The 26,320-nt window shown below is 49.4% G+C and overlaps 1 protein-coding gene across 1 annotated transcript in view; it reads right to left on the bottom strand.

Moving 5' to 3' along the window:
• TBX15 (T-box transcription factor 15) overlaps window positions 1-22,598 on the bottom strand; it is a gene marked incomplete at its 3' end in the record, with an annotated part of 96,347 nt that extends 73,749 nt beyond the window's left edge. The window contains exon 1 of the mRNA XM_082337851.1: window positions 22,041-22,598. Within this exon, the coding sequence (XP_082193977.1) occupies window positions 22,041-22,242 (202 nt within the window). The 5' untranslated portion in view covers window positions 22,243-22,598. The remainder of the gene's footprint in view (window positions 1-22,040) is intronic.
• Between the last annotated feature and the right edge of the window lie 3,722 nt (window positions 22,599-26,320).

The raw sequence follows: 26,320 nt of genomic DNA, 5'->3' as shown, positions 1-26,320 counted from the left end.
AGGTTTTATTGACCACAGGTCAATTCTCCAAAAGCCAACAACTTTGAAATTGCTTTAAGGACTTCTTTCCCACAAGAAAAATACAGAATTCTTCGATAGCCCACTTAAAAGGAGGAAGTGAGTACTCTCATCGAAAGTCTGAATGCAAATAAGGCAGCAGGAACAGATGGGTTTATGACCAAATACGGTGTCATTAGACCCATTTACCAAGATTACGCAAAGAAGAGGTAGTTTCTCTTCCAGAGGAAACAAATAAACTAAAATTTTAAAACCCAGATAGTTGCAAATCTTGAAAATTATACATGTTGGACTTCTTGTCTCTGGATGTAGAAATACATTTGATTAAATAACAGGAACTTATTGTCATGGTACTAAAGGTATGATTTCGAAGATACATTGAGGACTTGCACGTATGCTGTGTGAAGATCCTACAGCTCATCTGTTAGCAGATTCAATGTCTTCAAGGGGAAGACAGTTGGCGAGGTCCTGCTGCCAGCGGACGCTGGTCGTTCTGGCCACGAGGAAGGAAGCAGAATTCTCAAGGTAAAGCGACTGGGGGACGGATCAGAGACAGAACCTGCGATAACTCCCTGTGAAACCTTCAGCCCAGGGTGCCTCAGAAGCAGCCGTGTTCCAACCATGCAGACACAGCTCAGCTTCTACACATAAAATTGTTAGTCAAGGTAAAAGGGAAGTGTTGGGTTTCTGCATTTCCCAAAAAACGCCCAGACACAAAACCATTGAGGATTAAAGATTCAATGAGATATCTGGATATCTCAGGTCTTTTAATATGACGTGGTGTATTAATCTAGTCCAAAATGTAACAATTTAATTTTTTTAAAAAAAGGAGCTTTAAGAAATGGAGTAACAACAGAGATTTCTGAGATGGGCTAAAAAAAAATAAATTTGTGAAAATTAATATACTCCCTCACATTCTTTTCCTGTTTCACTACTTGCATGTGTACCAGACAGCACTTTAAAGACTCGAAAAGCTGTTGTCATGAATTTCATCTGGCAATAGACAGAGCCAAAACCAAACTTCTCCGTATTAGTGGGGCCTCCCACAATGGGAAATCTTACAGGGCTGAGAGAGTGGTACGTTATTACAGAGCTCAGCTGAAACAAGGAACTCGGCTGAAGGATGTTTTATACTTGTGGACAAAGCCATATTTGTAGACTGATACAGAATAAGAATGGTATGAGGAAATTTTTGAGATGAATGCTGCATAAGAAAGAGATTAAAGACAAAAAAAATTAAAGCCGTCTCTTTGCTTGGCCTTCCTTGATATACAAAGCTAAATAGGAAAAAACTCTTTTCCCTTCATCTTTCCCCAGTTACTTTCTTGGTTAAAAATAAAGAATTCTTCACCCAATCTAATGTATAGTTCTGTTTGCATTATGGCAGCTGTCACCCATTTAGATTAACTCTTTCCGAGGAGGATATCAAAACTTATGAAAAGATTAGTGATAATAAAGTAAGAATTCCTCTCTTCTATCAGCAATAGCAATCAGCAATGGTCTTATAAGAGCTCTCATCTGACCTTTTTGCCCTTTTGGGCAACTGACATAAATGAACTCAAGGAAAAGTGAAATAATTGCTAAAATACATGTAATTTTAATGAAGAAACAGATACGTCAGCATAGGGAATGAGAGAGAGAATGCATAAGGTACTCACCTTCCAGGTGTGATTTGCTCAAGAAACAGCTTTAGTAAAAGATAGTTCTACCTATGTATCTTCCTCAGTAGCAATTCAATGTATATTCTGTGGTGGTGACTTTTCCCAGTGGAGAACCTCTTGAGATGCAAGCTCCTTTTCTGTCATTCTGGGTTGCACCAGGGACCCCAACATTCTGAGTGGACCTGCCCAGAGCCCCAGCCCTTGCAGCAGACAGCAATATCCCCTTGGACCTGCTGGGCTGCCTGCTGCTCCTCACGTGGAGCTTACTTGGGGCAGAAGGAAGAGCAGCTATCCCTCTTGCTGTGAGACCCTAAGTGTGAACTGGTCAAATGTGGAAGATATCAAGTCTCCTCCTTGAATTGGCCCTCCCCTTTCCTCCTTAAAGATGCAGCCTGCTAATTCTGGGATGCCTTGGTAACAGATGGAGAACCTCATCAGGTTGCATTTCTAGAAATTAGTCAGAAGAGGAAAAAGTGTTTGTAAGTCCAGATTCTGTTCTTTACTTACACAAAAGGCAGAAATCCACCAGGTAATAAGCCCAAGTCCCTAGCCATGACATTTTTTATAAATAATATTAATTATTTACATACTGCGCATATATTATTCACATACTACTTTAAATTTGTTAATAGGCATAATTCTTCCATTATGTGAATTGTATCATGTTAATGTTTTTGTGAATCTTGAATATCTTGTTTTGCAATTTCTGCATGTTCTAGCTGTGTTTTGGTCTGGGTTTTTTAGTTGTCTAAACAGAAAAATTGTCTTTTTTTTTTTTTCTTTAATGGAAGGTAAATAGCTTAGGAAGCGCCTGGCCTGATGACCATGTGCCAGACAACATCTGGAGGGAATTATCAGCAGTAATGTTGCTGTAGGCAAGATGGTCTAAGAGTACAGGCATGGTGAGTTTTCCAGGGAAAAGCAAAGAAGGAGGATTCTGAAACAAAAGGGGGAAGCTGGACAGTTGGGGAAGAGATAGTAAGAAATGAGCTGAACAGAAAGTAGCTGAAAGTAGCCAGGAATAAGCAAGAAGGAGCAGCATTGATGTACCCAAACAAACTCTCTCTTTTAGTGATGGATACTTCTTCCTAGCCAGGCAGATGCCTCCTTGACAGAAAAGGTATGTCTGGCCAGAAACCTTCTTCTAGGCATTTCATCCCAGTTTTCTTCTCTGCAAAACCCCAGAGTGAGTAGGAGAGATCCTACAGTGTCTTGACAGACCAGAGAAGTAAAAGGCACTAGAGGCAAGGTCGAACTAAAGCCTCGAACCCATGTCTTAAGCTCTCGTAGACTACTGACAGGCAGTCATAGGCGCACAGAAGAGATGCAGCCCAGTCTGACCTCATCTGTATGGCTTGCGCTGTGCAATTCTTACTTTTATTGAACAAAAATAAAAGGAATTTATCTCAGATTACACAGATAATGCCTATCTCACTGCTGTTCTGCCCAATTGGCTACTGTATTCGTACTTCTGTCTTTCTGGGTCAGCCTCATATAGTATCAACAAGGGAAAATTCACTCAGGTCACTGGAACTGATTTATAGCCTCGAGAATGTGGATTTTGTCTTTGTTTTCCTTTATGTTATTTCCCCTTTTCTCTACGGTAATTTTGTAAAGATTTTTTCCCCTGACGTTCTTGGGCTTCATGTGCCTGATGATACTGCAAAGGCAGATACAAGTAACTTCAAAGACCAGTCCAACTGCAGTCGTGGCTTGCATGGTATGGGTCTGGCCTGCTGAGCTCATGAAAGCAAAGTTTCATCTGGTTTGTGGATCGGGCTCTTGACCTGCCATAAAAATAAATGCTATCTTCTACAGTTATTAAATGGTGGACTGTTTCTTGTTACTACTGTGGTATACGTGTCTCTTCCATATGCCTGTCATTAAAAATAATAAATTGGGTTCCCTTATCTTATGGAGATCTCTTATTTTCCCCTCCTGTTTTGGTCTCCTGTTCATTTCCACATAGTCGTGCTGGCAGACTCGCACAGTTTAGATGAAAACAAAGCGCAGCAACCTTTTTCCCTCTGACAGCAGAGACGCCAGCAGTTCACACCTTCACCTGACGTTCCGCTTAACCAACAGTGCTCTCTGAACGTGTAGGGAGGCACGATAAAAAAATCCTGCACAGTATAAGAGGAAATAAAACTGCATAAAAAGATGGTATTCCCGCTACTCTTCACCATTGCTAAGACATTAATTGATTGTTTAATAAGCTGCCATTTTGCATTGCTCTTTGTTAGTTAATTCTGTGTATGTTCTTCCTATGCCATGAAACTACAAGTGTCTATTTGTACTGTGCAATAGCTGAGCAGGGTCTTGAGTATTTTGGAGATTGAACACTTTACCATTTCGTTCTGAAACGACCAGTTATCAATTATCACTAATAATTTCCACACAGTCACTTCGTTGACCTTCAGCTGACACTTAATAACAGTCTTGGTCCGCCAGACTTTGTTCCTTATGCTTCCTCCAGCGAGCGTTACACTTCACAGTGATTGCACCACAAGACACAGAATTGTTTGTCTGCCTAGTTCTTCACTTTATCAACTTTTTCTATATCATTGCCTGCCTAGACCCTTCGAAAAAAGAACAACTCATGGACCAAGCCAGATGGTGTTGCCACAATGGTTTTCCCTTACAATCAAATAAAAACTTGCCAAACGTTTAATGTTTATTTATTACTTTCATTGTCGTGTCTTGTTTTCTTGCTCACAACTGTACTTGTGTTTCCAAGGTGTTTCACACATGACCCGTAAGTTCAGTCCCACTGCTGTCAGATATAAGGACCGCTCCCCTTAACCGTAATCTTGCTACCATTAACTGCAATGTGCGTAGAAGCTGGCTCAGTCACAATTGCACGGAGAGTCATTTGAAAAATGTAGAAATTAACATTATCAGTGGTTTTAGCTCTGTTTATATGGAATTCATCTGCCGAGCATCTCTTTACGTTCCCTCCATGGCATTTCCATCCATTGTTCCACTCTCTCCCCAGTGTTCAGCTGGAAGGACAATGGGAGAAAGTAGTTCCACATTTTCAGCTATCTATACACAAACGGCGTCAGCCCATACATTCTTTTTTTCTCTCCCTCCCCCCCCGAGAAAAAGCTCCCAGGGCAGGGAAGGAATGCTGGATCAGGCCTGTCCGTAGTTGTGTGCTCCCGAGCATCCCACAGAGGGATGTTGTTGCTATTATTTTAACAGCAGATCTCTGCTGTTGTTGCTATTTTAATGGCAGATTTTAAAGCTTCCGCTGACATTGGTACAGACCCTGAAGCTCAGCTAGAGAAACAGAGGTGGCGAGCAGATGGTGATACAAAGGAGGAATGTTGTATCTATAAATATTCTGCTGAAATTCATATCCAGTGTTCCACACAAGAGCCAACAAACTGTACTAAATCCTTAATATGGGGTTTAAATTAGTCTTATGTGGTAAATGGGTTCTTAATCCGGGTTTCCCTGCCAGGGAGATTTTCACTCGGAGGATGTAACTATTTATATCAAACCACTGAAAAAACTGTGAAAGGTTAATTCTGCATTAATGATCATTAGAAAAATGTTAACCTTTACCAAATAAGGGGAAACGTTTCCTTCTGAGTTGTCGGGGCTTCTAGAACAGCCCAAGGGAAGGGGCAGTGGCGAAGGCACAGCGATCTCCGGGAAAATGCTCCTGAGCGGTTTGTCAGCGTCAGCGTTAAGGGAGTGTTACCGTACACCCGTTGAACGTGTAACAACTCAAATCTCCCTCCGGAACAATCAAGCGAGTAAAATGACACTCATAAAACCCTGAAGTGTTTTAATAATGCAGTTTAATACACTGAACTTCTCAAAACAAGAGTTAAGACTGAAGCTTTGCATTCAAACTGTGATCTTTATTTCACTGTATTTGAGTGTACTTTAGATATCAGATAACGGGTATCGCACACACACAGGTTTATTTATCATTGATTGAACACCCAAATACCGGCTGAAACAAAGCGAACAGGATCAAAACCGATAGGGCCTAAGTCTGGTTTAAGGTAAGGAGCAGGACCTGGCGCCAAGCTCGGCTCCCCACTGTCCACACGCCTCTGCCCTCGCCGTCAGGGAGCACAACACGCTTTAAACCGAGCTGCCAAGCAAGTCTGCAGACCCCCGTACGAAGCTCCGCGTGAATCTCCAGAGTCTCTAAACCAATAGCTTTGAATTTTCACGTTTATATCTTCAGTTGCTAATTTGTTCGCTAATCATGACATACTGTGTTTTGTTAGCTATCACTCTCCTTATCAAATATTGTGAGAAAGGGGAGGAAATGTTGTGTTTAAAAGACCGATGTCAGGAACGAAACGGCACAGAGAATGAGTGCGGCCATCAGCCCATCAATTTTCCCTTTCCCCTTAATATTCTGTACTCACTGATCCGAACGGACTCACTGGTCAGTTTCAACCAACTTTGACAGAGGGACGGAGGTCTCAAAGTAATTAAATTTCTACAAATTCTGTGAAAACCAACGGCTAAACAAATTAGCACCCTCAGCTAAGAGGCTCTCTTGGCTCCTTGCTCTATGTGCTCATCCAGGCAGAACATCCCGAGACAGGAGCCAGACAGAGAAAATGCTACCCTGTGCCTGGCTGTAGTAGAGGAGCTGGGACTGAAATTGGGATGCTATGGGATTTTCAGGGAAAAGTATGTGGAGCTGAAAATGTTGGTAAACAACAGGATACAGGCATCGGGGAAGGGGCAGGAGGAACTAACATTTCCATGGTGGGGCCATCGGGACATAACGCAAGTCATTTGTCCAGCTGCTTGCAAGAAGCTTGCTTCTTTCACCAAAATACCCTTTAAAAGTCATCAAGAGTTCAGGGCCCAGGAGAAGTTGAAAACTTCTGGAGTTGAAAACGCTTATAAAATCTTCCTGAAGTTCTGCTATGCGGTCGTTTGTATTTTATTTTATTTTATAAGATCTAAATACCAACATCTCGCCTGTGCTCTGCAAATGGCTCTCAGTAAAACAGCTGCACCAGTGTGCGAGAAGAGAGAACAAGAGATAAAGATTGCCTCTCTTCTTCATAACGTCCCTGCAACTAAAGTCCAAAAACTGCGTAACAGCAAAGCACCTTTCCCCAACTTTTATCTCAGGTTGATACCCAGACAGAAAGATAATTTCTCACCTAACAGCTCGGTCCGCTATCATTCCCAGTCTCACGCTGGGTCTGGTAGAGGTTTGTGCAGTGGCTTTTCCTCGCTCTGTGAGGTGACGGTAGGTTTGCAGTCTTTATCTCAACCAGCTCTAGCAGAAGGTAAAGGCAGCATGCTCTGGCTAGACTGGATTTTTCAGTTATGGTCATGCATGCCACTATCATACTTTAAATCTTGATAGCATCTTTGAAAGCATGTAAATGTTTTAAGCACACTTTTTTTTTTTTTTTTCATTTTCAAATGCAGTTTAAGCTTTTGGGTTCAAGTAAATGTCTAAATTGCAGCTGATGTATTTTCCAGCTTCCAGTGACTTCAGTGAGACTATTTTTCTGAATAAGGACATGTAAGGGGTCAGAATTTCATTTTGTTTAATATTCCGTCTTGTGTTGCCACCATAAAAGGTGACTTAATAAATAGTGCAATTTCTGAATGGACTTATCTTAAGTTCCACCATCAGAACTGCTAAATATGCAAAACAAAATGATGCAGCAGGGAAATAAAATCAAAGTCCCACTGGAGTTCAAGGGCAAGCAACAAAAGGGCTTGACAGTTTTACATTGAAAGGAAAACACAGAATGAAAATAAAGAACCTGATTCCTCTCCTCACAACGGCAATAATTTCAATACATGCTATTTTAATAGCTATTTCTGCTTAAAACTATCTACTTATAATATGAAAAATTACATTCCTGTCTGAAGGGTCTGTCCCTTACTAGAGTTACACATCACATCGAGCGTTTCTATAATTGAAGTATTAAAGAAATATATTTTACTCCATATTCTCTTTTGTTTCCTTTGTGCCACGGACAGAGCTCTGGGCAGTTTCCATTTCCCCTACAATTAGGCGCTGATCCTACAAACCCATAAAAGCGAGCTCACCTTTCCTGCTGGGAGGGATTTTGATGGGAGACTCGCCGCAATAAAGGACGTGAATCCATTTTGGCAGGATCAGGGCCTCCGATAGCAAGGAGGAAACTAGCTAACAGAAACCACCTTTGCAAACACCAAGAGGGAAAGATCCCGGGAACAAAAATTCAAGTTTTACACACTTTTAAATGCCAGCCAGAGTATTTAAAGGGAGGAGAAACTGAAGGACTTCAGAACCGATCTCTTTTTTTTTAAATCCGAGTTGAGAGTGTCCCTTTAAGGATTTATGGCATGGCACAGCCCAGGGTTTGCTTAGCTTGGCTTTTACTAAACTATTATTTTCTTTTGCTAAGAGATTCAGCGACTGAAAGCACAGCTTTTTCTTCCTCCCAGCTGTTTGCTCCCATGCTATGGAATATTTTCCCTCCAGCTTTTGCCCTTGCCTTCCTCACGGGATGTAAATGATGCAGGAATTTTGGCTGCTCTGCTTCAGTTTAGCCTAGTGATAATCTTAGGCAAACGCTCGCAATCTGTCTTTCATTAAAAGAGTTTTTTGCACTTCTGTTTAACATGGGGAATTTTTTGAGTTGCCCTTCTAAAAGAGGATTTCACCTCCACTTTTGCCTGGAGGGAAACTCTTGCTGCCACGAATATATCTGCTGGATAAATGGGAATGCTCTTGCTGTCGAGTGGCTCTCACCAAAGAGAGCAGACAGTTCTGCCTTCAGCTCCGGGACATTAGGTACTTGCTGCAAACTTAATCGGATAAATCAATGCATAAAACAATGCTTCTCCCATTAAAAAGCAAGGCATTTTTTTGCTGCCCTGTGCAAAAACAGGTGTTTAAATTCCATTGTAAAACGAAAGCAACTTTCATTACCAAATGCCCGAAACCTCTTGCAGAGCACGAGTCTCTCACTTCTAGCCATCAAACGTACCACTAGTATCTAATACTTGTTGCCATAACAAACTGCAAGTGCGAAATAGGAACGGAAAAGATTTGTATTTCTAAAATATGTTAAATGTTTAAATTCAGTGTTTCAGTGGCCCTAGAAAAAGATTAGACTACAGTCTTATTAAAATAAAATATATATATATATCTCCAAAATATTATTAGTATAATATATACATGTACATGTTATAAATCTATCTATATACAGAGGCTTATACATGCACACAATGTGGAGAAAGTATATAGCAAGCAAAATGGGATTCGAACCCTGGGTCTTTGTTGTTCAATATTAGGCAGTCACTTTTTCTGAACTGGTAAAAGCAGTGGGAATTTCTTCCCTGCAAAAAATCCCCAGTTCTTAAACAAAAGAAATCCTAGAACAAAAGCAAAAAAGAGAGGGAGAACTACATTCGCTAAAAATGCGGAATATTAGATATTTGGTAGAAGTCGTTGTCGCTGTTAAGCTTTTCTTTAAGTACAGCGACAGGACCGGCTAGAGTTCCCAGCTGCTTGCTGAATCTGGCCCCAAAGAGCTGTCTGCAGACTCCTCGGAAGAGAAACAAAGAAACAAATATTTTAAAATAACTTTTGAAAGTCATGTCCTCATAAAAAACAACCTTTATACCTGTGCGAGGGTAGCCAAAATTTAATTGAAGAAAAAGAAACTGTTAGATCTCCCATTTTGCAAATCCCTTGTGCGAGGGACTCGATCGCTGACTGATTCCTGTGCTTTCCTTACCAAATCAGGGTGCGCTGCGAGCAACCTGAGTTGGGAATCCTGCTGTTTTGAATCTCTCTGCAGACTCTGCAAACTGAGCCATCAGCTTCAGAGTGCTCTCTGCAATGAGAAATGACTGCTTTCTAGTCCCTTGTTTATTTTTAAGGTATACGGGAAGAAAGGTCTTTTCTCCCAACATCTTAGACAGAGGAAGAGGAAACATATCTCAGGGATTTCTGATTTTTTTTTCATGAAATATTCCTTCATAAAACAGAGATTTCACCTGTAAGCCATTGCGCACTGAAACAACACAAGACCTCTGTTCTACTTCACAAAACTCTACTTTCATTATTTCTTCACTCTTCATTTAGGGTTTCCACTGTACTGAGATTTGAGTTCCCGCTCAAATATCGTCAAGCGTCCCTTTGAATTTATTATTAAATTATGTCAAACTCAGACCGCACGTAAAATACTGGTTGAAATCCCAGTTTCCCTAATGACGGAGACACCAGGGAAGAGTTAAGAGCATTTGGCCTGCTGTGCTCAGAGAAGCAAAGTCTGGCATACGAAATGAAGATCACATCTCGGTATGTACACGGGATAAAATCTAGCCAACCGCAATGTAAACGGTTGGTGTGAATATTGTCTTATTAAAGGAAGGTGACTAACCAGCAACACCTTCAAAGTATTATTCTTTGCGCGACTGTCATGTCCCGAAGCCCGGGGTGTGGACTGACGCTCGGCAGTACCGTTAAACGCAGGCAAAGGAGGTCATCGGGCTGTCCCCAAGAGTCAACGGCCTACGTCTGCGCAACAGCCCGAGTACTAACGCTGCATCGCCTCGTGCCGCAGAAATAAAGCTAGGGAAGCACACGGATTTACGGGAGAAAAGTCGTGACTCAGACAAGTCAAAAATACTACAACTGTGAATCCGGAGTAAAGAAAAAAGGAATGGGAAATAGGGAAAAAAGACTAAAAAAGAAACACGCTTCTATTTCAGGAAAGAACTAAAAAATAACCCGTATACACTTAATTAGATGGCCATAATAATAATAATAATAATAATAAGCTTTTTCTTCCCATTTCTCTGCGCAGCAAACATCACTGCGTAAATGCAGTGAATAGCAACTATCTGAGATGTAATTATTTATATTTTAACTCAGGACTGTGAAGCGTTTTCCTGAATACTCAGCAATTGTGTGAATATTCATAAATAAAATGACTACTGGTCAGCTTGCAAATAAATATTCTCATTCAGCTAGAAATAATTGTAATAAGAAACGGTTACGACTATTCAAAATTCCTCATTTAAATTACGTGGCCCTAGCCAGAGTGTCATTTCCAAAAAATTTTGCTGCTGTGCGGAAAAGCTGCCTCCCTCTTCCCTCCCCCCACCCCACCCCCCGGAAAAACAGGCAAATAAACAAAGTAACAAGTAGAAATTTCGAGTCAAGGGGGAAGACTGAATTACCTGCAGTAGTTGATTATCATAAGTCAAGTTTAATTACTTCCTTCACAATAAGAAATGTGCTATGCATAATTTAATTAGCCATTAGAAATTGCCTCTAGGTATACCTATATAATAAATAACTGCACTCATTGCAATAATCACTAACATGTTCTCTCAGGCACACAAAAAACTTCTGTATACTGACAATTTAAATATTAATAATATAAAGCACTGAAATATCTGATTTTTATATACGATGGAAATCAATAACGTACAGCCAATGCAACTGTATAATAAAATAGACTTAGAACAGCTCCATGTGTAACATCTATTGATTATAAAAAGGCTTAAGGCCTGAATAAAAATAGCAAAAGTAGCACATAGGATTTTAAGTATTATTATAAAAAATCCTATGGAGGTCACTGTAAGAGAAAATATCCCATCTAGAAGAGTCTTTCTAATTTTTCCTGAAATTCCTGCTTTTTTCACATCACACCATGAAGAACAAAGACTATGGGAAGAAACTTTGCTCTTTTCCCTGAAAGCTTCAGCTTATTTGAGATGTCTTCCCTTTTTTCCCCCAGGCCCCTTACAGATCTAAGCTACACCCAATGCTTACGTTTGTCTGGTATAACGTACTAAGTTGCCTTCATAAACTATTTTGAACGGTATAGTTCATTTATAGGGACCATGCCATTCATTATTTGGGGGGAGAAACCAACAACAACGAAAAAAACCCACAGAACAAGACAGGAGGGTACCCAGATGCAGGGAGAAAGTCTGAAAATAGTTTCTAGTTCCTCCCCGTGCCGTGAGCAGCCGGTGGGTAGGAACCGAAGCCCCGAACCTCTCCCTTTCCTGCCTCCTCCTCTTCCCTTCCCAGCGGCGACCCCCCTTTCTGCCCAGTTTTCTACTCCTTTGCCCCTATTAACTCTTCTCGTCCTAATTGCACCGTCATTTCATCCCGAGGGGGACGGTGCACACACGCGAGCCAACATTAAAATGAAGGTAAGACGACGGTGACCCGGTCCCTTCACGGGTGCGTTACGTCCCTTGTCCCCGCCAAGTGAGCCCCTCAGAGCGACATGGGGCACCCCGTCCTCATCCGGGCTGAGCTACAGCACTCCCAGTCCTGATTTGTTGTTTCTCCACCGCTTCTCAGCCCCAGGACAAGCCAGCACCTACAGAAGCCCAGGGACATCCCAGTCCAGCGGGTGTCGGAGAGCACAACTGGGGGCAAGGCATCTGGCACGGCAAAAGGACAGAGGCAACAAGTGCCCCAGGCGCTTTCCATCCCCTTCTGGGGCTGAACTGCTTTTCTGTTAAAGGCTGTAACCATACTGGATTACTCGCTCATGTGCCCCGTATGTACGCAACTTGGTCAAGCCTCTCTGCATTTTTTCTAAATCAATTATTCCCGAATTACCCTGGATAAATGATGCTCAGCACCTTCATGTAACTCGAGCAATCAGTCTTGAAACACTCTTAAACTGCCACTTCACAATCGAACCTTTCATTCCAAGAAGCAGAACGAGTTGTTCTTTTTTTTTCCCCGAAGCTGCATTACATGACTATATTTTCACAAAAGCTATTAATTATTGTCCATTGCCGTAACGGTGCGCTGCGAGGCACTTCCACAGCCGCCCCCCCCAGCCCAGGCGCAATTTCCTGAGTTAGGGAGTAAACAGCATGACTACGTACCGAATAATCCCAGCAGTCTCCGACGGGGCAGCGTGGGCTTTCTGCCACCCCGTCGGCGCTGCCGGGACCTGCCTAGCAGAACTGGGATGTTCCAGTCTTATGTGGGTAACGCTCCCCAGCACGGGAGTGAGTAACGTGACTGGCTTGCCGCGCGGCAGATGGAGACTGTGCTGGGGTTGTTTGATGGTAAATGAAGCCTGGTTTTCTACTTGCTCCAAGGAGCCTGGCACAGGAAACCCCCAAATCCTACAATAATAAATCTTCTATTTATCTTTTAAATTCTGGAGCAAAATAAAAACCATTAGGCACCCACCAACATGTGCTGTATTCTATATTTTCCCAGCTTCCTACAACCTTCTGGCGTACATAAAAAGATGAAGTTTTCTGAAGTAAAAAACAACTTCTCAGTTTAGAAAGAACAGCCTCGTTGCCTTGTATGGAGCACGGCTTTATCGTATCGCACAACAAAAAGGCAGGAACACTTAGGAATCGCGAAGACGGGCATCATCCAGAAACCTGTCTCTGACCCAACCTGATAGTTTTCACACTACCAGGCATTTGCAGGAAAACCGAAAGGCAGAGGAAAACGTGATCCTTCCATAGCATAAAAGCGATCACCCAGGCATTAACCTCACTGTCGTGATTATTTTACTCATACAGACTGACACGGTATTCCAGCAGATGAAATAGAAATCCCCATACATAAGTCAAGATGATTCCGACCCTGACAGTTGCGGGGGGGGGGAGGCGACTTTCTGGCTCTCGCTGTCTGTTAGGGCAGCTCAGAGGAGAAAGCAAGTGAGAGGTCGAGATCTCCGTGGCGATCACACATTCTTAACACCCCTGAAAATCAGGTCACAAAAGCTGCGCCCTTGAAAATCAGCAGCATAAAGTCCTTTAAAATGCAGCTGCTCGGCACCTCGCAGAATCAGGCCCTCCTTCAGCAGCTGCCCGTAAGCGTGCTTCCACGCAGCCTCCGCCTCACTGCCTTGTGCAGCGCCGCAGGACACTGCCGAGGTCTTTGCTGTCTGATTTTGCAGATACCCGATAAATAAAAGAACAAACTCCGGGGCAATACACATCTTTGCAAAAGGATACGTCAACTAAAAATTTAGGATTGCCGCACCCAATTATTGCATGGGACTTTATTAGAAGTTAAGGCAGCAGCAGTTAAGTCCAGTACAACCTCAAGGCTGAAGTCTGCTTTTAAAAAAGCTGGTAGGAGCATTTCCAGTGAGGTCTGAGGGGGCACAAGGGAATGCGCAACAGGTCGTCTTCCATTATTTTTTCGCCCTGATAAGAAAGACTGCTTAAAGCACAGTAAAAATACATTTGCATTTGTTCTGTGCAATGTGCATCTACACGCAAAGCTGAGAGAGGGATGACAGGGCAGCGCTGGGATAATTTCCTCACCACGCTAAGTGGTGCTTGTAGAAGCAATGACAATAACACCTATAAACATTTAATAACTGACTTTTTAATAGGATCCTCTGAGCAGGATTGAGGACAACCCAGTGCGGCAAGAAGGTGAAAAAGAAGTCTATCCGTGAATCTCTCCGCCTATTCCCAAGGCCCCTTCTTCCTCAGCAAACTCAAACTTACAGAACTGATCCACCAGCATTTCAGGGATAAAACAGCAAGAACCTGTTTTTGAAGACTCCCTAACCTACTCATCGTACGCACCATAGATTTCTAAATGTTACGACGTGTTCTCCTTAGAGTTATTTTCTGTCCGCAAGCATCCACACAGTCAGTCAGCGCTTCTGGTATCTTATTTAGGGATACTGCTGTTAGCTGCCGAGGCTTCTTAAGAAGCCTACGATGCAGAGCTCTTCACTCTCGTTAAAAGCAAAGGCACTCTGGTGTCCTCAATCTTCCCCTTCGTTTTGGCGTCGATTTCTGATCAGGGAGGTCTCGATTTCCTGAAGCTTCTGAAAGTAGAGGCTTGGGTTTGTTAATTCATTGGTCATGGGAAACATGTTAATGCTAGAGTGCATCCAGTCCCTGAGTGAAGTCAAAGAACAGTAAGTCCTTCATAATTATTCTGTGTGCCCTGGCCCACTGATTTTCAAACAATTTTCGCTGTGGCTGCATTCATATAAACGTGCTGATTATGAATAGGATTTGTGTCAGTTCTTAACCAGTTGGTTAAGTCCTCTTTAGAAACTGTAAATCGTTCCTCTTAAAGGCGGTTGGCAGTAATTTCTTCCCAAGCTCCTTTCCAAGAGCTACACGTGTGGACGCTGCTGAAAATGTCCATTTGACAATGCTGGAAGGTTTCCTTCCCACAAAGCAAAAGCCTGAAGAAGAACAAGCAGGTGCGGATGCAGTGAAACTGTCCACTACGGCAGGGACTGAGGTCTACCGTACAAGACTTTAGCTGAACTTTTTTTTTTATATATATATATATATATATATATATAGTGAATTGACCCAAGAAAATACAGCTTTGGAGAAATGAAAACTTATCTGTGGAACCCTGTGGAATCTGGCAAATAACTTCGATTGTTAAAAGAAGAAAAATTGGGAAGCAGTTTTGAATGTCCAAATGCTTGATTTCGTTATTATCTAAATCAAAATGCCTTATTTTTTTAATTGCAAATTCATCTCATAATTTATTTTTAAAATATTTTTAATTAATTCAAACAAGGAGGCTGGGGGATCCATTTTTAAAATGGTTGCGTAATTTAAAAACACGAGGCAGTCTGACGATACAAAAATAAACGTTTAAAGTTTGGCCAAAACCTAAGTTTTCCTGTTTCTCAATACAGTTAAAAAAAAAAAAAAAAAAAAAAGCTTTTATTCAACCAAGCCTAGATGCCTCCTCACCATCTTCTCGTTTTTTCTGCTCAGTCCCCAAATGAAAAATCCTCCTCCGGGCTCCCCTGTTGCTGCGGGTCAGCGTGGGCCACCCCGAGGCCCGGGCCAGGTGCCGCCGTCCCTCCGGCAGCCCCGGCTGCGTTCACCAGCCTGCGGCAAACCCTGGACAACGCGCTGCCACCGGGGCTTGACTCGGGCACTCCTTTCACCAGCTTCACACTATGGGCAGATCAATAGCCCAACTGAGCAAACGGCGTATGGAAAAATTATTGTAAATATTATTGTAACAAGTGCTTTTGTCACTTCTTGGATTGATTTACTGATTCATTGTTTTCTGATCTTGCAGAATAAGCAATTAAAAGATGCCCCTGGCAGGAATATTGTTGCTAGAACTTGAATTGGCACTACGTTTCCTCTCAGAGTTGTAACATTTCTTAATCTGCTTTCAAAGATATTTCAATTTAATTTTGCCATAACGCCATGGTATCTTTCCCTAGCCCTTCTCACCAAAGCACGCTACAGCTTTTACCACAAGAAATGCGGTGGCGTTGTATTTTGAGACAGCAGATGCTTCGCAGGCAGAAAGGTTGGAACAGGAACCCGTTTTAACCAGTATTGGTAATAAGCAGCGAAAAGCTACACCATTTTTTTCCTCTGAACACAAAAAGGTCTCGGCGTTGCTGCACTGTACTCTCTACTTGTGGAAACTCTAGTTGGAATAACAAGGCAGAAAAGCCAAGTGTTTCAGCGTCCTGCTGCGCAGGGCTGCTCGGGGCAGGGTCAGGCACCGGAGCGCCGGGAAGCCCCCGGCCGCCTGCCTCTCCCCGCGCCCCGGGTGCCCGCCGCTGCTCTTCCCGACGGAGCCACGCAGCTCCCAGGCTGACAGGCACCAGCCATTTGCCTGTACGCCCACCCTGCTTTTGCTCCCAGGACTTAAACAAAACTTCCCATCCCCTTACTGCAAAGTAACCGTGTCGTGCAGGGGGATGTCCGAGAGCCAAGGGCTAGCGTACGATCCTGTAATTCCATCCACAGGCACCAGCAAGCCCAGCCTCTGCAGGAAACCCTGTTGATCTCTGAAACGTCAGCTTTAGAAAGCTTAAGCTTCTTTCATTGAACTTGGTTTTATAGCACCGGTGTAAACTACAGATCTCAATATGGATGCTTGGGGTGACTTAAGTTGCACTTGAATAGATTGTACTCGCAAGGGGAACTGATGCAAATGCTGTCTGAGCCGGTCTCAATATATCGAGGAATTTTCCGAGTGCTCTCAGACTGATTTTAGTGCGCTTTTTAAACTAGCGTAAGCTTACTAATCTAGATCGGAAGGCAGGAAAAAAGAAAAGTTAAAAAAATAAAACAAGCTTTGACCACTGCAGACATAAGACTGCAAGCAAAGACTGATACAGGAATCCCACCGATTAAAATGGGAAGGGGGAGCTGTGTGAGCAGAGGAGCCTTCGGCGGCACCGACCGTGCTGTAAAGCAATGCAAATGCTCTTTCCTGAATGTAGCGCGCTTGGAAGACATCTTTCAACTTTTCCATCTGAAAAAAGCATCAGTTTTCCTTAAAGACAGATACAGATAAAGTGGGACACTTCTGCCCAAGGAGAGGCGAGCAGGGCTGATATTTGATATAAGTGCTCGGTCCCAAGTGGGAGGAGGGAGAAGTGATTGATGGTTTGTAAGGAATTACTTGACTTTTGCTTGTAACAGAAGCTTTTTGGATTCTCCCAGAGTTCTTGTCAAAGACAAGAAATGCCTTTTGAAATAGCAGCTTTCCCCTTCCCAGCAGATGGAATAAACCTGTGTAAAAAACGCCGCAGATTCGAAATACATATAAAAGAAAGGAAGACATTGTTTGACGTGCTGCCTTTTTTCTGGCGCTCTGCTGCTCTGGCAGGTTTGTGGCTGTCATTCTGTCACCTGCCCTCATCTTGCAGCGTGAGCAGTTCCCCTCGCTGCCGGGAGCGGGTCGCAAACCCAGCGGCAGGAGCTCGCCCGTTGGGTAGGACGCGTTTTACCGCAGAGACGAGTCCTCGCTCACTGTCTCCTCGGGCTGCGAGGTCAGAGCTGTGCGAGCCTGACCGCGGCACCCCTTCCCCGAGCCCCCGGGGCTCCCCGGGCCCCTCTGGACAGCTCCATCTGCCTCCTGCAACCCTCGCCCCCGGGAAGGGCGAGCGCCTCGGCTCTGCGGCCGGAGCTCAGGGGCAGCGGGGCTGGATTTTCACATTTCCTTCCATTGAACACACAAGGGAGCAATGGATCTGAGCGCGGCATCCCCTCTTTAGGAGGCAAACTGATGATCCAGCAGGTGGAATGAATTCCTGCAATCCCAGTCACACGCGCGTTTGTTAGAAAGCCTTCGCATCGGTAAATCCCAGTCCCGAGCGATTCTGCCAAAGGCAAAGCCGCCGCGCTCTGTCTCACACCTGGTTGTTACGGAGCGCGGCGAGCCCCAAGGACCATGCAAAGGATGGCGTCCGCCGATTCCCCCTACCTCAGGGAAGCGGCGAGAAAAAGTTCTCTGCCAGCTCTGGAAACCCTCGTCCCCTCCAGCCCGGACCCGAACAAAAGCTGAGGGGAGAAACCACCTCTGGAACCAAATTAAGTGGCTCCCTGCTCACGGCTTTAACAGCCGCTGCTCAGACAGCGGGACCTCAGCAATACCAGCATTCAGAAGCAGCGGTATAAAAAAAAAAAAAATAAATCACGTATTATCCATCACTTTTCTCCCGCTCTTACAATGTCTTCGCCTGCCCGGGGGGTCGGCGGGGAGGGGGGTGCAGGGGGAGCCGGTACCCGCGGGGCGAGGGGGGACCACGCTGAAAGAGACGGAGGTTTTGCCCTCGCCAGCCGCGGAAGGCTTTGTCGAGCTATCGGAGCTTAATCTTATGGGCAAGCAGCTGTAATAAACACGTTGTAGGTCTCGAAGTGCGCGCCGTGTCGTTGTCCCTCGTTGCGCAGCTTCGCGGGAGCTCGTTAACGCGGCTTCAGAAAAAGACACGGAACGAAAAACCAACGCCTTCGCAGGCTGACCAAAATAAAACTCTCGAAAACGTTTTGGTCTGGGGTTTTTTGAAGCGATGCGTGCGTTTTTAATACACGCAATCAAAAGCGCCGACGGGACGCGTGATGCGGCGGCTGCCCCGGGAAAGCCGCTGGGCGCCTCACGGCGTTGCGCCGGCAGCAGCGGGACCCCCCAAAGCCCAGCGATTCCCCCCTCTTTCGCCGCTGCCTTTCGCTCTGCCTCGCCCGGGTCGGCGCTCCCCGGGGAGCGACCCCGGCCCCACGGCAGCGGCCGTGTTTCGGGTGGGAAACCGGGGCGGGGGGAGATGGGGGGAGGTTGTGCGTGTGTGTGTCCCGCAAAAAAAAAAAAAAAAAAAAAATCTTAACTTTTCGACGAGGAAAGGAGCCGAGCGCGTCTGTCCCGCGGCCCCGGGGTGGCAGAGGGAAGGGCCGAGGAAAGCCACCGCCGGTAAATAATATATACATCAAGGGAGGCAACGCCGGGCCCCCCGTGACCTTTCCGCTGCTCAGGTTTAATCTATAAATACCCACAAGACATCCGAGCCCATTGTTTTGCTGCCCTCTGAAACCAAACCTGCCAAGGGGACGAGGGGCGACCGCCGCCCTCCTCCTCCTCCTCTCCTCCTCCTCCTCCTCCTCCTTCTCCCCCCCGAGGGCCGGTGGGGGACGCGGGGGTCCCCGGGAGCCTCCCCCGCTGCTGCCCCGCCACCGAATCACGGCTTCGCGATTAAAACCCGCGCCCGATTAAAGTCCAGCTTTATCCCCCTTTTAAATGAGTCTCGTAAAACAGCACGTTAACTCCGGCGACAGGATTCATTGCTGAGACATAAATAACTCGGATGCTCGGGAGATATTTGGGGGGTTTTCACAAACCGGGGAGGTTTAGCCGCTGCCTTTTCGCACCTCTCCCCACGCCGTGCCCCGGCCCCGCCTGCCGCCTCCCTTCTCCCGGGAAGATGCGGCCGCGGCGGGGGGGGGGGTCCCCGGGCGCTCCAGGGGACTCGGGATCCCCAATATTGTCACCGAGGGGGTTGGGCACGGCTGGAAAATCGCACATAAGGGCTGAGGGATTTCGGCAAAACGGGGAAACCGCCCCCCGCGCCCCCCCGAAGGCTGCGTTTTGTACCCGTCCAGCGCCAAAGCCGCCCCGGGGGCTGCCGAGCCCCCACGCCGGGAGCGCAGCGGGGCCGCCCCGGGGACGGGGAGGGAAAATCCCCGCGAGAGGCGGCCAACGCGTGGGCGTTGAGCCTTTGGGACGCTATAAAACGCTATAAAACCTCCCTTTTCTGTTTTTCTTGGTTTGTTTTTTTTTTCTTCCTTTTTTTGGTATATCGCTGGAGATTTGGCAAGTTGAAAATAGTTTAGGTGTAAAGTTTGTTCCTAATTGGGTCTTGTAAAGACGGAATTTGGTGGCCATTATGCAGCCGCTAATCAATTTTCACCCGGCAGCAAAGGTACACCGCGGAGGATTTAGGTTTAATGAAGTGACTGTGCAAATTACAGTCGCGGACTTTATTTAAAGTCTATCAACCTCCCAAAAATGATTTCTCAAACTGTTCTTGATTTCCTTTGCTTTATGAAAACCACCACGCTTGCCCTCTAAGGCTTCAGGCATCAGCAGCCGCTCTCTGCCGCTCTCCAGCCCGGCGCAGGGGGAGTTTTCCAGTTTGTATTTCCAATTCAGGGAGAAACGGGTAAATTAAATTCCTAGACCGTCCAAAAATATATCCTATCGTGGCTAAAAATAACGAGAAACGGTTCTAAAAGAGAAGACCCGCGCACATACCCCCTCTGCTATCGGAAAGCGGGGTTTTGCGTTTCGTTCGCGTGTTTATTTCCACCGGGGAAGACTCGGCAACCGTGAGGTTTTTTTGGGTTTAGCGGCTGGTGTTTGGGGCGCTTCTGTCCCTCTCCTGCACGCCGTGGCTCGGCAGATTTTTACCTGCTTCTCCTCCGGGTGCGCGGCGGGGCCAGCGCCGGTCCTCGGGAGCCGAGCGGCGCCGGGTCTCCGCAGCTCCCTTCAAAAACACTTAACAGATTTTTCTTTTTTTACAGCAGATATTTTTTATACCTCTATCTCTAATTCTTTCTCCTTTTTTTTTTTCTTTTTTTTTTTTTTGTTTTTGGTTAGTTGGTTTATTTTTATGCTGGGTTTTGGGCAGCTGATGCTTATTGATAGCGCGGGGAACGTCACGCAAAAAAAAAAAAAAAAAAACCACAACAAACAAACCCCCCAAAAAACACAAACAAAACCCAAAATAAATAAAAAAGGTGTTTTCTTCTCCAAGTGCGGCGGAGCGGACTTGGCGCGAGTGGAGGAAATTTCTGCCCTTTCTCTTACGGGGTCGCGCACAGAAATCGCTTGACCTTTTTCCCGCACCCGAATATTAAAAGTAAAGAGAAATTACCCCAAAAAATGCCTTTTGTGGGAACAACGGGACTGCGAGAGCGGGGCCGCTCCCTCCCTCGCAGTTCAGGGCGCTGGGGAGCGGGCGGGGGGCGGCGGGAAGGGCGCGGGCAGCGCGGGTGCGGAGCAGCGCGGGTGCGGAGCAGCGCGGTTTCGCCCCTCGGGGTCCCCGCGGGTCCGCTGTTGCTTTTGCGGGGTCTCAGGCCGGAGCGAAGCGGCCCGGGGGGGACAAGGGCGGCCCGAGGGCTTCGCTTGAGCCAAGCGATCGCTCCAAGCTACCGGCTCCCCTTCAAATAAAAACGAACACAGAAATAAAAGTTGAAAAGGAGAAGTAAGGCGGGCGGGCGGGACGCGTCGTGCTCTCCCTCCCCGAACACCGGGCACCCACCGAGGGCCGGGGGCCGCGGCGGGGCTCCGAAGGCCCCGGGCCGCGGCAGGCGCCGGGCTCGGCGGCGGGGCAGGACCCCTCGGAGCCCCCTCCCCGGGGGGCCCGGGCTGGGGCCCCTTTCCCCGCCGGGAGCCGCGTCCCCGCCGAGCGGGGAGACCTCCCTCCGCCGTCCCCCCGCGCCGCCAGCGGGGCCGGCGCGCTCCCCTCCCGGGAGGGGCAGGACCCGATCCCGGGGGGAAGGATCAGGCCCCCGGCCCCTCGCCGCCCGCGGAGGTCCCGGGTGGGAGCTCGCCGCGGGGCGCGGGTGCGCGTCCGCGGAGCCGGGGCCCCTCGCCTCGGCGCAAGGCTGGTCCCGGGCCGCCGCCGCCGCAGCCCCCGGCCGGTGCCTCGGCGAGGCGCACGGCGGGGCAGAGGGGTGGTCCCCCCCGGGGGGCCGGGGTCCTGCCCCGCGCCTTCGCCCCCGACCCCAGCGGCACCCCCGCGAGGGTCGGGGAGCTCCCGGGGCAAGGCGAAACGCCTGTCCCGAGACAGCCGGGAAGGACTATCGCGACAGGCAGGCACGGAGAGGGAGGAGAGAGGGAGAAGAAGGAAGCGGGGGGGGCCCGGCCGTTCCTTCCCGGGAGATCATGGAGTCGGGGGGGGGGGGGGGGAAGCGCCGCCGTGAGTGGGAGAAAAGTCCCCGTAAAGCGAAAAAAAAAAAAAAAAATTAAAATCCAAAGAATCTCCGCAAAATCCCCCCCCGCTTTTCCCCTGCCCCGCTCCCGGAGGCTCCCGGGCCGCGCTCCCCCCCTGCCCGGCCGGGCTCGGCGGCGGCGCCGGGGGTCCCCGAAGAGAAAGGAGCTGCACTAACCGGGGTTGAGGTCCAGGCACTGGGTCGGGTCTTCATTGTCGGCGAGCTGGCCGTTGGGGCTGAGGCTTTCCATGGACAAATCCAGCCCCTTGTCCTCCCAGTCTCGCAGTTTCCTCTTTTTATTTGTCCCAATCAAGGCTTCTACCGAGAAAGCGTGAGCTCGGGAGCTGAGGGCCACCGCCGATCTCCGCCTCTCGCTCATCTTACCCCGGCCCGGACCCTCGGGCAGCGGGCGAGCGGCGGCCGGAGCGCGGAGCCCGGGGAGCGGAGGCAGCGCCTCTCGCCGCTTGCCGCCCCCTCCCCAGCTGCACCCCAAGCGCCGGCCCGCAGCCCCCCGGCGCCTCTACATCAGGATGCGGAGGCTCCGGAGGCAGAGCCGGGAGGGTGTGCGCAGCCCAGCTCCCCGGCACTTGCTCAGAGGGGCTGCAGGCTGGATTTCATCTTTTTTTTTTTTTTTTTTTTTTTTTTTTTTCCTTCTCCCCTTTCCTTCTGTCTCTCTCTGATTGATCCAAACTTCTGGGATTTTTTTTTTTTTTTTTTTTCTCTCCCCAAGAGTTAGGCAGCCTGCGTGCGCCTGTCAAGAAAAAAAAAATATAAGGAAAAAAAAAAAACCCCAACCCAACCCAAACCCCAACCAACAACTGGCCGCGGCCAATGGGAGGGCGAGCTCGGGAGAGACCCAAAAGCTGCGGCCCAATGGGGAGGGGAGGGAGACTCGGGCTTCGGGGCGAGGAATTTTGGCCATCTGAGTCCTGGAGCCCCGGCCGGGAGAATTAACTGTTTGAAGAGCGGGGAGCCGGTGGGAAAGCCGTGGCTCTGAATGCAGAGAGGTAACGACCCGCACCGCTCGCCGCCGCAGGCAGCTCTCCCGGGGGCTGAGCCCCACGCAGAGCACCCGGGGCTTCCCACCCGGGGCTGCCGGGCGAGGGGCTGCTTTCCCGGCGTCACTCAGCCCACGTATCCCTCGCTCTTCCCGGCGGAATCGGTGTTTGGCCCCGCAACAGCAACCTCTTGGGGCGGGACGGGACGGGGGGAGTTTCACTTCAAAACCACGCGTGTCCGTGGGCGGCGGGGCTGAGCGGGCGGCGGGGGCCGGCGCCGGCAGCGGGGCAGGGAGAGCCGGGCGCCCCGGGCAGGGCAGCGCCTGCTCTTGGCGAAGGGGGATTTTTATATATATATATATATACATACATATTTTTTAAATTTTTTAAATTTTTTTTCCTTCTCCCCCCCTTCCCCGCCATCCCTTCGCCGCTTCAGCTGCAGAGGGAACGAACTCGCCCGGCGGCGGTGCCGGCCGGTTGCCCGGAGGATATTCAGCATTTTATTCCCCCTCGCCTCTTCCCGCTGCCGCGAAGCCCTCCGGGCTGCGGCGGGGCCGCGGCCGCTGCCCCGCTCCTCGGTCCCGCGTGGCCACGGAACACGGGAAGGCGAAGGGAACACGCGTGTTCGCGGCGGCGGAGGGGGCCACGGTGAAGTCCAGCGAAACACCCTCCGGGGAAAACACAGCGGGGAACACCGCCGGGGGTTAATTCGATCCCGAGGATCGAAAACAGGCTCGAAATAAAGGATAAATAATCAGAAAGCCGGGGAGGGAATTCACACGGCGGAAGGGCGGGCGAGGGCGCACGGGGAATCCCGGGAGCGGCCGGGGCTTCCCGGCGCTCCCGAAGGCGCGGAGCGGCGCCGGGGAGAGGGAGATGTGCCACGGGCGAGGCTGGGCGCTGGGGCTGCCCACGCGTGAAGGGGGGGGGCGTGGGGGGACGCCACTTCTTTAGCTGCCGGAGAGACCCCCGGCGCCCGTCCCCGCCGCGGCGCAGCCCCTCGGCCGCCTCCCCCCGGCCCCCAGCGCCGGGCTCCCGCCGGCCTTCACGGGCACGGGGAGGGGATTTCGGAGGAAAAGCGAGAAAACCGTTTCTTCGGGGGATGCCGGGAGCGCTAAGCCCTGCTGCCCAGGCCGAGGTGCAGGCTCCGTGCCCCCCCCCCGCCCTGCGCCCCTCGCCCCCCTCCCCGCCGCTCCCCTCCCCTCCCGCCGCTGGCCCTGGCCCTGCCGCACGGGGGTCCCCTGCGCGCCCCCCGGCTCGGCGGGAGCAGCCCCGGGGACGAAGGGAACCACCGGGGCAGGGGCCTGGAGGGAGCCGGCAGCCGGGCACTGAGCGAGGAGCGGGGACCCGGAGGGGACACACGCGTTTCCAGCGGGCCCCCCGGCTGCGCGTCCTTCCCCCGGCGAAGGGATGTCTCCCAGATTAAAAAAAAAAAATAAAAAAAAATCCGTTTCCCTATTTCCAAAAGCCTCGGAAACGCTCGGCTGGGAGACAGACACCGAGGAAGGCTTTTACAGAAGCTGGAGGGCGATTTTAGAAAGAGAGCCCAAGAAAACAGAGGATTATTTATAGCGTTTTAGCGAGAGGAAACGGTGTTGGAAAGGCAGGGCGACTTCAACGAAATTTGGGGGCTGATGGCAGAGGGCAGAAATACGTTTATTCGCAGCGTTAAGTGCGGTTTTACGGGTCGCCAGTTTAAAGCAGCCCCGAGGCCTTTCGGGGGGCTCTCCCCCCGCCGCCGGCCGGCCCCGCCGCCCCCCGCCCGCCCCGGCAGCCCGGCGGGGTGCCCGGGCCGCGCCGGCCCCTGACCGAGGGGCCCCGGGGCGCGGAGCCTTTCGCCGGGGCCGGCAGAGCGGCTCCCCGCGGGCCCGGCGGCCGGCTGCGGGGGCGAGGGGACACACAGCCGCCGCCGGTCGCTCCTCTCCCCCCCGCGATGCCCGGGAGGCGCAGCAGGGCGCTGCAAAGGCGTTTGCGCAAGGGATGAGCGCGAAGGCACCGCGGCTCCTCCGTGCGAGCGGAGGGCAAGGGCGGCCCCGCGGACGGGAGGACGAGGGGAGGGATGGAGGGATGGGGTGGGGGGCCGGGGCTGCCCCTGCGCTGCGAGGGCTCGCCCGGAGAAACCCGCTCTCCTCACGCCGGGGGATGGGGTTTCGCTTCAGCCTTTGCGCCGAAAGCTCGCCCAGCGAAACGCATCGGCGTCCCCGCCGCTCGCCGCGGCTCTCCCCGGGCGGAGCGGTGCTGGGGGCCGGCCCCGCGCCCCTCGGCAAGGGGCCTAAATCCGGAGTCGGCCTGGGCTTCGTCTGGGTTCAGGCGCTGAGATCCCCGGCCGCCAGAGCCGAGGGCGTCCCTTCGCCTGGTCTTCATCCCAGACCCGCACTCACAGGGGCAGCTCCCATTAAATCCAGGAAACTGCTCCCTGGAATAAAGCGGCGGGAGCAAGGGTCGCAGGGCCAGGCCCCGGGGTTTATAAAGAAATCATTCACTCCTGCTTTCCCGTTGTCGCAGAGCGAGCCTGAAAATATTTGTTTCTATCTGGCAATATTTGGAAAGGAGGGAAATAAAGGGAGCCGGCTGCGGGGCGGGAGTGCCGTCCAGATGTGCTGCTCGCAGGGACCGAGCCGAGCCGCCTTCAGCCCCTGCTCCACGCCACGGGAAACCTTCCCCAGGGTCCGTTAGCCAGACCTAGCCCCGGGATTTATCATTATTGATGTATTTTTTAAAGTTAGTAATCGAAAACAACGTTCAAACTAGTCAGCGGGTGCGGGCTGAAGGCTGCCTGATAAGGCGAGCGGGTGATTTACCGGACTGTAACGCAACTTTATCTCCTGTCGATGCTCTTCGCCGGTGACCCTCTGCCCGGGCCGGCGGGCGCTCTCGGGGGGCGAGTGCAAGGCCGGCCGGGGCCGCCGCGGGGAAACCGGGGCGCGGTGATGTCCCGGGCTGCGCCGGCTCCGCGACGGTGACTGCGGGAAAAAAACACGCCTGCAATTTATTTTTACGGTCTGCACAAACGGTATTGTTGCGTATTATTAACTAATTCATAATTATACCCCTATTATGCCGCCGATTCGTTCCCCCCCTCCCTCCCCCTCCCCCCGGTTTTCTCAGGCTTTGAGAATTGAACCGCCGCAAAATATTTACAGTCTCAAGTGTTTTTAAATGGGCTTTGTTTGTGTTTTACAGAATAAAAATCTCTATTAGTGTTTAAACAAACGCCATGCCAGTCTCTTAAGCCTTCCAGATGTTTGCAATAAAATGTCAGGTTTTGCCTTTGGGACTCGAAATAAAATTTAACTACCTTCACCCTGTAATTATTCTCTTAGCTCTCCCTTCATAAATTTATCTGCTTTCTATCAGGAGAGAAAAAAAAAAATCCGATTATACACTTGGACTATAAAAACCAGCCACTACTTTCCCTCCATTTTACCGGGACTTCTCCCCCCGCTTCTTCAGCCC

Source organism: Platalea leucorodia (genome assembly GCF_965183815.1).
Source record: "Platalea leucorodia genome assembly, chromosome: 2".
Lineage (NCBI taxonomy): Eukaryota > Metazoa > Chordata > Aves > Pelecaniformes > Threskiornithidae > Platalea > Platalea leucorodia.
The sequence above is the reverse complement of the archived record's forward strand: the minus strand, read 5'-3'. Positions and strand labels throughout refer to the sequence as shown.